General features: G+C 57.6%; 1 protein-coding gene across 8 annotated transcripts in view; it reads right to left on the bottom strand.

Moving 5' to 3' along the window:
* Positions 1-160: 160 nt before the first annotated feature.
* Kifc3 (kinesin family member C3) overlaps positions 161-10,118 on the bottom strand; it is a 34,731-nt gene continuing 24,773 nt past the window's right edge. For all 8 annotated transcript variants that reach the window (XM_052729589.1, XM_052729588.1, XM_052729592.1 and 5 more), the window contains 16 exons: positions 9,784-9,927; positions 9,452-9,691; positions 8,860-9,033; positions 8,266-8,413; positions 7,948-8,078; positions 6,933-7,044; positions 5,942-6,123; positions 5,153-5,257; positions 4,429-4,559; positions 3,944-4,067; positions 3,273-3,402; positions 2,778-3,007; positions 2,395-2,529; positions 1,783-1,891; positions 964-990; positions 161-763 (listed from right to left, as the gene is read on the bottom strand). In XM_052729589.1, coding sequence (XP_052585549.1) covers positions 986-990; positions 1,783-1,891; positions 2,395-2,529; positions 2,778-3,007; positions 3,273-3,402; positions 3,944-4,067; positions 4,429-4,559; positions 5,153-5,257; positions 5,942-6,123; positions 6,933-7,044; positions 7,948-8,078; positions 8,266-8,413; positions 8,860-9,033; positions 9,452-9,691; positions 9,784-9,927 — 2,100 coding nt within the window. In that variant the 3' untranslated portion in view covers positions 161-763; positions 964-985. The remainder of the gene's footprint in view (positions 764-963; positions 991-1,782; positions 1,892-2,394; positions 2,530-2,777; positions 3,008-3,272; positions 3,403-3,943; positions 4,068-4,428; positions 4,560-5,152; positions 5,258-5,941; positions 6,124-6,932; positions 7,045-7,947; positions 8,079-8,265; positions 8,414-8,859; positions 9,034-9,451; positions 9,692-9,783; positions 9,928-10,118) is intronic.

The following is a 10,118-nucleotide window of genomic DNA, read 5'->3' as shown; positions in this document are numbered from 1 at the left end:
TAGAAAAGGCATGGGGACAGTGAGACTCCTGGGGAACACGTGGTCTTGAGTGGCAGCTTCTAGAGTGTGTGGTCAGGGAGCAATGGGGGCAAGAGGGCATGTGATGTCTCCTCTCCATGACCCACACAGGGTCTCCCAATACCAATGACTCAGACTATGCTTGTGTAAAAAGACATTAACTTTAATAAGTAAAAATGGCTAAGCTTCCAAAAGTTCTTAAATAGGATTCGGGGAGAGGAACATGTTGAGAATCAGTGGGCAGGGAGAGTGCCTCGTGTCAGGCAGGTGAGCAGGACCCAGCCCCGTCCACTGGCCTCTGCCAGCCATAAATACAGCCCAGACCCCACAGGGTGAGGGCTCCTATATACACCTAGGAATATTATATACACGCTCCAGTGAGGGGTCCCCTCCTCAGGAGGGTGAGCAGAGATGCTCTTGCTCTCCCCAACCCCCAGCTGGTTCCTCAGCCATGCCCACTAGTAGGGGCCACCCTCCCCTGCAAGGGATGGACTTCCATGGCCTCGGCCTCCCAGGCAGAGGGCCATCCCTGCCCTTCCAGAAGCCCATGCCTGGGTGCCTAGAGCCACACAGAGACTCGCTTCCTTCTGAACATGTTTCTCTTCTCTGAGGATAGGCAGGGCAGGAGGGCCTCCACACGGGCCTCCGTCTCCTGCATTCATGGTAGGTGTTACAGCAGGAGCCAGCCCGGGCTCCAGGCCTGGCAGCATGACACATCCTCACACAGGCACTGGCCTCAACTTCCCTGAAAAAGAAGGGAGCTCTCAGCCTCCTGCCTCGGCCGGTGTGCCCACAGCAGATGCAGAGCAAGAAGCCAGCAGAAGCACATGGACAGCAGGCAGCAGAGGGCAGGCCCAGCTCTGTACAACTGAACCCTGGCAGAGCGAGCCCGCAACCAACAGCGGACAGCAGGCAGGCAGCCCCAGGCCGCTGGCCCACACTCACCTGGAGACCGCAGCCCCAGCCGTCAGGCTGAAATCAAAGTGATAGACATCTCACTTAGCAGGGTTTGGGCCCAGCTGCTACCACCCCTTTTGGACCCAGTGAGGGGGCCTGGCCTCCAAATGAGTCAGGAACCCCACGTCACAGCCCTGTGATGAGGCCTCTTTTCCACTGGGGATGGCTGGGCTGCTGGGTGGGAGGTGGGGGGTAGAGGCAGGGACGAGAGGTGCCCTGCCCTGCGGAGTGAGGGCTCCTGTATGCACAGCATGGGCCTTGAGTCAGGACGTCCTAGGAGCGGGTAGGACCAGATTCTCTTTGTCACCCTCTCCAGGGGCCCGGGACTCAGTAAGTCAGTTCTGCCTTCTGACTCCTGTCCAGGGCAGGCAAGGGAGGGAGACTAGTTCTAACCATGGCTTTGTGTGCTAGGCAAGCAGCCTCCCTTTTGGGGGTCCAGTGTCACTCTATAACCTTCACTGGTCTGGAACTCACTGTGTAAACCATGCTAGCCCAGAACTTGAAGTCCTGCCTCTGCCTCCCAATGCTGAAGGCTCAGGCACAAGCTACCATGACTACCTCTTTTTAAAAATTCTGTTTTGAGACTACGTTGGCCAGACTGGCCTCAAACTTCAGTCCTCGTTTCAGCCTCCCAAGGAGTTGAAATTACAGCTGGGGGCCACTGGGCCTGGCTCACAGGCTTTTTCTCCCCTTTTAAAAAACAGTTTAGCCTTATCTAGGAAAGGGCAGCTGGCACTGTGACTACTGACGTGGGGAAGGCTTGCTGCCCTCCTGCCTCCCACCCAGTCCACTCCCAGACAGGCTTACCCGATGGCTGCAGCTTCCTTCGGATGGAGCCCGGGCGGCTGTTGGTCCCAGAGCCAGGGGCAGAGTGGGCTCGTGCTGTTGGCTGTGGGGTCTGGCAAGCTGGCTCCCACTGTGAGCAGAGAAGGCCCTGAGCTGTGGGGGCCACGGCTGCCCTGGCTCCTCCCCTCCATACACTGTTTCCCTTCTTTCCTGACAATGTTCCCTCACCTACAAAGGGGACTAATGATACTCCTGCCTTGAGAAGTCAGCACAGGAATATCCAGGAAGGAGGAAATTAATTTGTATTGTACACCTACAGTGGGCCACTTCTGCCCTCCCTCCCCACCCCCAAATAAAGATGGCCTAAAGGGGCCACTGGAGCTGGGTATAGTTGGCACATGCCTTTAATCTTAGCAATCAGAAAACGGAGGCTGGCAGATCTCAGAGTTTGAGGCTTTCTAGTCTACAAAGCAAGTTCTAGGACAGTCAGTGCTACATGATGAGAGCCTGCCTCAAAAACCAAAAGCACCACTGGGTTCCAGCTTCCCCCACCACACGAGCCTGTCCACCCCCGCCCTACTCAGTACCGGCCTGAGCCAGGCCCACAGGGGACCCTTCCCTCCTCCCCCGCACCTCCAGATGCTCCTGGCTTGACCAGGAACCCAGCTCTGTGCGGCGGGACCCAGGTCCCAACTCCACGGAGCGAACCCTTTCAGCAAACTTGAGGGAGTACAGGGTCTCACTGGTGTTCTTCTCCACGGGGGACACCTGGGGGGCAGAGATTTCAGGTCCAACCCATGCCAGCTGTCTGCCCCCATGGCACAGGAGTGGGCAGCATGGTCACTAGAGGGTGTTCTGCTCAGGAGATCATCAGGGACAATGAAAATGGCAGAAGGCCAGAGGCATGGGGAGAGATTTATGCACTGCATAAGAGTGTTGGTAGGGTCCATGTGGGAATTGGGGTGGGGGGGCAGCTGGCAGCCTGGGGAGGCCCTTCCTGAACCCCAGGCCCTCACCTGCACCACCATGAGAGTCTTGCTGTCACCACTGAGAGAGTCCTGCAGCAGGTAGGTGAGCTTGGAGTTTCGGAAGGGCACGTGGCCCTGTCGGGAACGCAGGGCAGCAATGACATCCCCCAGGGCAGACAGTGACCTGTTGATGTGCTGTGCCTCTCGAAGACGGTTGCCTTCAGCCCCTGACTTGCCCACACGCTCCGAACCAGCCAGGTCCACCAGGTTCAGCTTCCCTGCGGGTAGGGCAAAGGGCAGGTCAGCACCGCTCAGAGGGTACCCACAGAGTGCTTGACCGGGATGCCAGGCAGGGCAAAGGGCACCGCTCAGAGGGTACCCACAGAGTGCTTGACCGGGATGCCAGGCAGGGCAAAGGGCACCGCTCAGAGGGTACCCACAGAGTGCTTGACTGGGATGCCGGGCAGGGCAAAGGGCAGGTCAGCACCGCTCAGAGGGTACCCACGGAGCGCTTGACCCGGATGCCCACTGTGTGTCTCTTACCCGTGGTGCGGAGGCCTGTGCTGCAGTCCACACCACGCACTGTCACAATGAGCAGAGCGTGTGAGCGGGAGCTGTGTTCGTTCAGGTTGGTGAACTCCGTGGTACGGTTGTTATAGCCAAACTCAAACACCTGGGGGGCAAAGGCAATGGGCTCCTTTGGGAAGGGTAATGCCTCCTGTATTATTTATACACTGAAGTTTATTTGGGGTTTTTGTTGTTTGGTTTGGGGGGAACAAGTTCTTACTATGTACGTCAAGCTGCCCTCTAGCTCACAGAGATCTGTCTGCCTTTTCCTCTCAAATACTGGGATAAATCATCATCTGGCTACTTTTTAATTCTTTGTTTTGAGACAAGGTCTCACTATGTAGCCTTGGCTGGCCTGGAACTCCCTATGTAAACCAGACTGATCTCAAACCCACAGAGAGCCCGAGTTCGAAGATTAAAAGCGTGTACAACTGGCCACTTGAAATTTCTTTGAGACAGGGTCTCGCTAGGTAGCAGACTGGTTTCAGATTCATAATCCTCCCGCCTTTTCCTTTCAGGCTTCAAGAGGCCTGGGGACTCAAGCTGCCTAGTCAGGTGGTGACAGAGGCCACGCTTGAGCCCAGTTCTGTCCTCCAGAGCAGCTGTTGGTGGCCAGGGTCTCCCAGCGCTTCCCCAGTTCCCCTTACCTTGTTGATGTCATCCACACCCTGCACCCGGAACTCCGTCAGCCCCGGCACATAGAGTTGCCCACTGCCATCTGGGCACAGTCGGATCTCCAGCTTCTCCTGAGGCTCTTTTCCCAGCAGGTCTCTGGAGGGGCAAGCAGGACATTACTTCTCCCCTCCCCTTCAGGCCTCTGCTCGCACGGCACCCAATCCCTAGCCTGGACTCTGCCCCCACAATCGATCTTGGGCCATGGAGTTGGGGGGCCTTTCCTCTTCATTGTGTTTCTCCCCTGTACTGGGGGGGCACACACCGCGATTGGGCAGGGGTCCCCACCCCCATCCCTACCCAGCACAGTGCAGCCCACAACAGGAAAAGGAGCCCAGATATGAGAGGAGGCCCCACCTCCTAGGTTTGGTCAAGCCAGCTCTATCTGGAGGCTAGACCCAGAGACCAGGAAGCCCCCCACACCCCACACGAGCCCCTCAGAACTCCGTCCCAGGCCCACCTGAGGACCTCATTGTAAATCTCAGCTGCGCTGACGGTGATGTCATACTGCCAGTCAGACGCCTTCTCCTGCACCTCAGAGAAGAGCAGCTGCAGGGCCCGCTGATTAATGCCTGGATTCTCAGGAGTCCCCTGATGGCAGAAGGAAAGGCCCAGTGGCCCTACAGATGCTCACACAGGGTCTGCCACCCCGGGCCCCGGTACCCTCACAGGTGAGCCTCCCTGTGCAGCTGCCTACTGCATGCCGGTCTGCTCTCAGAATACCTGGGTACTCGACTAGGATTAAGTGAGTTTCTCACTCCCTTCGCTTCCCTGCTACCAGGGAGGAAGTGAGAATGAAAGAAGTTCAGTGGGGTGAAGGGCCTGGACTGCCGACCCCGCTGAGCACCAGGGCTTGTCACTGGGCCTCCAGAAGGGGCAGTCAAAATGAGCCAACTGTCAACCATTGCCCACAGGGAGGCTCTCTGTCGGGGAGGCCAGAAGCCAGCTCTGTGGGTGAAGTACATAAGGCTGGATGAAGTGGCCACCTTTCAGAAACTATCTGGAGCCCCACCTGGGCCCTAGAGGCCTCTCCTCTCCTTCAAAGGCACCTCCCTCAGCCCATTCCTGTGTGAGGGCCGCTTCAAGTGGTTATGAGAATAAAACAAAGCATACACTGTGCAAAACCCAAAGACGACGTAAGGAAGCTAGGTCCCTAGGCCCCTCCCCACGGGGCAAACACCTACCTCCATCGTATATGTCTTGCCAGCACCCGTCTGGCCATAAGCAAAGATGCAGACGTTGAAGCCATCAATACAGGAGGTAATGAGGGCCTGCACCTCTTGGAACACCTGGGGGGACACGGGGCAGAGGCCAAAGGGCTTCCAGTGCTGCTGGCATGTGGGGCCCCACAGCCCCGACTTCAGTCACCCCCCAGCTAATGCCTCCACCAGTGAGAACCAGATCACGGTAGAGGATTTAACCACGATCACCAGCACAGGGTTTGGGGCCCAATCCCAGCTTGTTCACTCTCAGGGAAGACTTGATCAAACCAAGGCAGAGGATAGCATGTGCCGAGCACATGCTCTGGCTTGGGCCTGCCTGAGCCCAGCAGGAAAGAGCAGATGTGAGCCACACAAGCCTAGAAGGCCATCTTGGAGCAGCGAGGAGTGTGAAGCTGTGAACCCTATGGATCTCATGGTAAGTCCCATGGTACTGCTACAAGAAAGGAACTCAGGGCAGGGGAGGCTACCCCAGGTCTATTGGCTAATGAGGCCTTGGAGGTGGAAGGAGCCATAGGGATGGGCAGAGCCATGGTCCCTGGGTAAGGCAGGTTCCGTGTGGATCTCTCTCCCTAAGGCCTCCAGTGGTACCTTTCCACCCTCTTCCTTCCAGATGGAAGAAGAGTGACCATGCTCCTCCACTCTTAGGTTGTCTTTTTCACCTAGCCGTGACCCTGTCCTTGTGGTTCTGCCCTTCCCTCTGCTGTTCCTTCCACATCCCTGCGAACGCCCTGCCCACGGAGCCACACTCACATCCTGCTGTGAGGCCCACGGGGAGAAGACCTTGTCCAGCTCGAAGGACACAGGCTTGCCCTTGTGCAGCAGGTGGATGATGGAGTCATCATCCGGGTCAAAGGTCACAGCGTTGGTTGCCTCCGGCCCCTCCCCATCCTCCTTGGTGATTGGCCGGACTCGTGCAATCACCCGGATGTTTCCTAGGTTGAAGATGGAGAGATGGAGTGGATCATTGTGAGACTGTAATCCCAGGCGGACCAGTGGCCCGAGAGTTCCATCTTTTAGGCAAAGTCCCAGGAGCAACTTCTTATTAATCACTCAGACTATTGTATGAATGTACTTAGTACATTTTCTTCCTGAGCAGGCAAATTCAGGGTGCTTTACCTCTGGCATTGCAGCCAGTCTTAGTTAACACTCCCCACGGATTTGGGTTTCCTCATCTATTCAAGGAGGAGCCTGGACTCCATAAATCAAGGGATTTATTCTGTTTAATCTAAAGGGGCACAGGGACTGCTCGGCAGGACTTGGGTACCAGATAGGAGGAAAGGACAAGGCAAGAGAAAGGTGGCTGGCAGTGTTTCCAGTGGCCACGGGCTCCCAGCCCTGGGGATGGGACACTGCAGGGTTCTCTGGGTGACTGGTAACCACGGTCTCTTCTCCCAGTCAACATGAGCATGGTGAGAGCTGTGATCTGGGGCCACAGCGGGTTCCCCAGGGTCTGCGACAGGAGTTGACACAGCAGCTGCTCCCTAGAGCTCAGGGCAGAGATCAGTGAAGCCCCAACTTGGAACAAGTGCCTCTACTGCACTACTGTGTCCTACCACATCCCCCAGACCTGGGAGGAACCTGCCATGGGCAAGGAGCTTAAAGATAAGAGTTCAAATCCAAGGTGGACCATTTACTAGGTGCGTGTCTTTAAGCAAGTCTCCTGACCTTTCTGGGCCCCTGAATCCTCATCGGCGTGGAGTACAGTTCTCGGAGTAACGGCCATGCAGCCCAGGATACTCACCCTTCAGCCGCACCAGCTCGTTGTGGCATTTCTTGCGCAGCTGCAGTTCCCGGCGGTACTTACGCAGCAGCTCCTGGTTGTTGCTATTAACCTCCTCAATGGCCTGGCCAATCTGGGGAGCATGCACACTGCCGTCAGAGGCCTGGCTCCCTTAGCTTCCCTTCACTGGCCACCTGTCCTGATGACGTCACCCTCACCTGCCCAGGCTGAGTACCCAACACACACTGTCACAGCAGACCAACCTTTCCCAATAATCCCTCTAAGGAGGTAGAGCCAGCACCCATCTTATAGACAAGAAAAAAATTGAGTTCTAGGCGAAGCATAAGCCAAGCCCTGGAACTGGAGGACCTGGCTACTGCGAGATGCAGCTACACTCACCCTGAACCCTTCCTTCCCCAGGAGCTAGGACGTTGATGAGATTGATGATGCTCAGAGTACCCTGGGCTTGGTTCTCACCACATCCGTGTATCACTAACATCATTATTTAAATAACTCCTTTCCTTTTCCCAGAACATATCTGTCTCTGCAGAGCTGTCATATGAACTTGAGAAGCCAACGGCTATAAAAGGCTCAGTCACGTGGGAGACACCTAAGAGATACCGGCTGTTCTCACACTGTGTGAGGATGGCTTTAGAAAACAAAAGGAGCACCGAGGGATGAAGCTTGGTGGTAGGGCATTTGCCTACCAGGTGTGAAGCCCTGGGCTCAATCTCAGCATGGCATGACAAAGTAAATAAACACAGTGGTCCAGGCATGGTGGCAGAAGCCAATGAGTACAACACTCAGGGGGCTGAGACAGGAAACCACGGAGTCAAAGTCAGCCTGGGCTAGGTAGCAAGACCCTGTCTCGAATAAAAACTAAATAGACAAACAAACCTAATAGATATAAGGGTACTGTAGCATGGAGGAGAGCTGTGAGAGGAATGTCTTCTGGGAACAAGGCAAGAAGCTGTTGCGTGGGGCTCTGAACAAAGATGGCTGGCCTCTCCCGCTAACTCCCACTAGGCTTGCCCACCTCAGCTTTGACACTCCTGAGCGCCTCCTGCAGCAGCAACGGGAAGCCCCGAACCTGCCGCTTGAGCCCATTATAGTCATTGGTGAGGGTCCTCAGTGCAGGCTGCAGCGTTAGCAGGTTAGTCCTCACACCTATGGGGCAAAGGCGTTAGACATGTGGGCTCCGGGGCGGAGGCATGCAGGCGGGTGGGGACGGGCAGGGGCAGGGGCATGGGGGCGGGTGGGCAGGGGCATGGGGGCAGGCGGGGGCGTGAGGGCGGGCGGGGGCGTGGGGGCGGGGCAGAGGCATGGGGGCGGGCAGAGGCGACTTCAGGCTCACCTGCCAGGTTCTCGTGGACTGCCTTCATCTCCACCTGGGCCCGCGCGAAGGCCTCCTCGATGGCCCGGTTCTTGTCTTCCTCCAGGGACTGCATGTCCTCCAGCATCTGCCCGTGGGCGCGCTCCAGCTCTGCCTCATACATGGCGATCTGATGGCCAAGCCAGGAGAAGGCTCAGTAGGGGGTGTGAGAAAGGGAAGGTGTGAGGCGGCTTGGACATATGCCTGGATGGTGTGGAGGGATGGGATGGCCCGCTTTCCCCCACAGGGCTGTCAGTCTGTACAGACATCACCTCCCTGTATTAGCTCCAGCTCCGGCTGGTCTGTGCACACGACAGGTGATGGGCCACGTGTCCCCGAGGCACATGTGCTCAGGAGTTGACATGAGCAGCTGAGGACCTACTGAGCACACCTGTGGGCTGCCAGGGACAGCCCCTTACGATCATTTTCCTGTGTCCCCACTGTGAAGGGGCTTCTGTGACCAGCTCACGTTATAGACGAGGAAACAGAGCTTGACCGCGTGGCCAGGAGAAAGGAGAAACCGAATCCCAAGACCGGAGTGTGGCGTCCCCACTCCAGTCCTCGTGACCTGCCCACCTGAGCCCGCAGCTGTACTGTCAGCTGATGTGAGTTCTGCAGCTGCTGCTCCATCTCTTTCAGCACCTGCCGCTGCATAGCCACCTGCTCCTGCAGGTGCTGGTTTCGGGTCTGGGACTCGCTGAGGGCCTGCTTGGTCTTGGATGACTCCACCTCCACTGTCTTGATGACGTACTGCAGAGAGCGGGAAGGACAGGCGGAGCATCGTGAGATGCGGCTGGCCCACGGAAGGTCCTCCCAACCACAGCTGCTGGTAAAGCAGAACCTCCAGGAGCTGAACGGTTCTGGTTCTGCAGAACGCTGCAGGGCCTGCAGGCATCTTCCTAAGGGGAGCCTGCGGGAAGCCTGCTGAGCCCAGGCAGGGCCCAAACTGCCAGGAAGAACAGAGACAACAGGAAACACCGAGCACCTTCACGGAGCCTGCCCTGGCAGTGAGTCAGGAGGGAGCACACTAGAGCACGAGGCTGGGAGAGCGCTTCAGCATGCACACCTACCTGCCCAGTCACGGGGACAAGACTCTCTTAAGGGGCAAGCCCTGCCCCGGGCCCAGGATTCATTCCTTCAAGGCAGTGCAGCCTAGCCGGCCACTCACCTTAACGGGCGGGGACTGGGCCCTCAGGCTGGCGATGGTCTCGTGGCTGTCCCGCAGGCGCCGGCTGAGCCGCTCCTCCTCCTGCGCCTTCTCGGCCAAGCAGTCCTTGAGCCGAAGCTCCACCTCTGCCAGCCGGTCAGTCTTCTGCTGCACCTCCAGGTTCAGCTCCGACAGCATGCCTTTGTTCTCAGCCACTTCCAGCTGCAGCTGGGACAGTTTGTCACGGAGCTGGGTGCTCTCCTGCGGGGAGTCAAGGCAGCCGGGACAGGGACGGGGGTCATGTCAAGCCGCTGAGCCCACAGGCCCAGGGTGAAGGTGGCCTGCCAGCTTACCTGGCTGTGCTCACAGCCCTCGCAGGGCACCACCGGCTGTGCCCGAAGCTCCTGCAGCTCTACCTCGCAGCGCCTCAGCTCCTGCCTCAGCTGCTCGTTCTCCACCATCAGCCTGTCACGGTGCTTCTCCGCGTCGGTGCCTCCCTGTGGAGAGCCGGGGCCCAGAGGAGGCATGAGCCAGGGCATACCAGGAGAGGTGAGATGAAGCTAGGAGAGCAGAGGAGAAGAGAAAGAGAGGAAAGAAAGGGGCAGGGGAGGGGAGAGGCCAGGGGCTCAGAAGGAAGTCAAGGGAAAGACAGAAAAGGAGGCCAGCAAGGCAAGGCAGGCATGCTCCC

Source organism: Peromyscus californicus, unplaced genomic scaffold, assembly GCF_007827085.1.
Source record: "Peromyscus californicus insignis strain IS unplaced genomic scaffold, ASM782708v3 Scaffold_8__1_contigs__length_139910024, whole genome shotgun sequence".
Classification (NCBI taxonomy): domain Eukaryota; kingdom Metazoa; phylum Chordata; class Mammalia; order Rodentia; family Cricetidae; genus Peromyscus; species Peromyscus californicus.
This window is presented reverse-complemented; position numbering and strand designations above follow the sequence as displayed.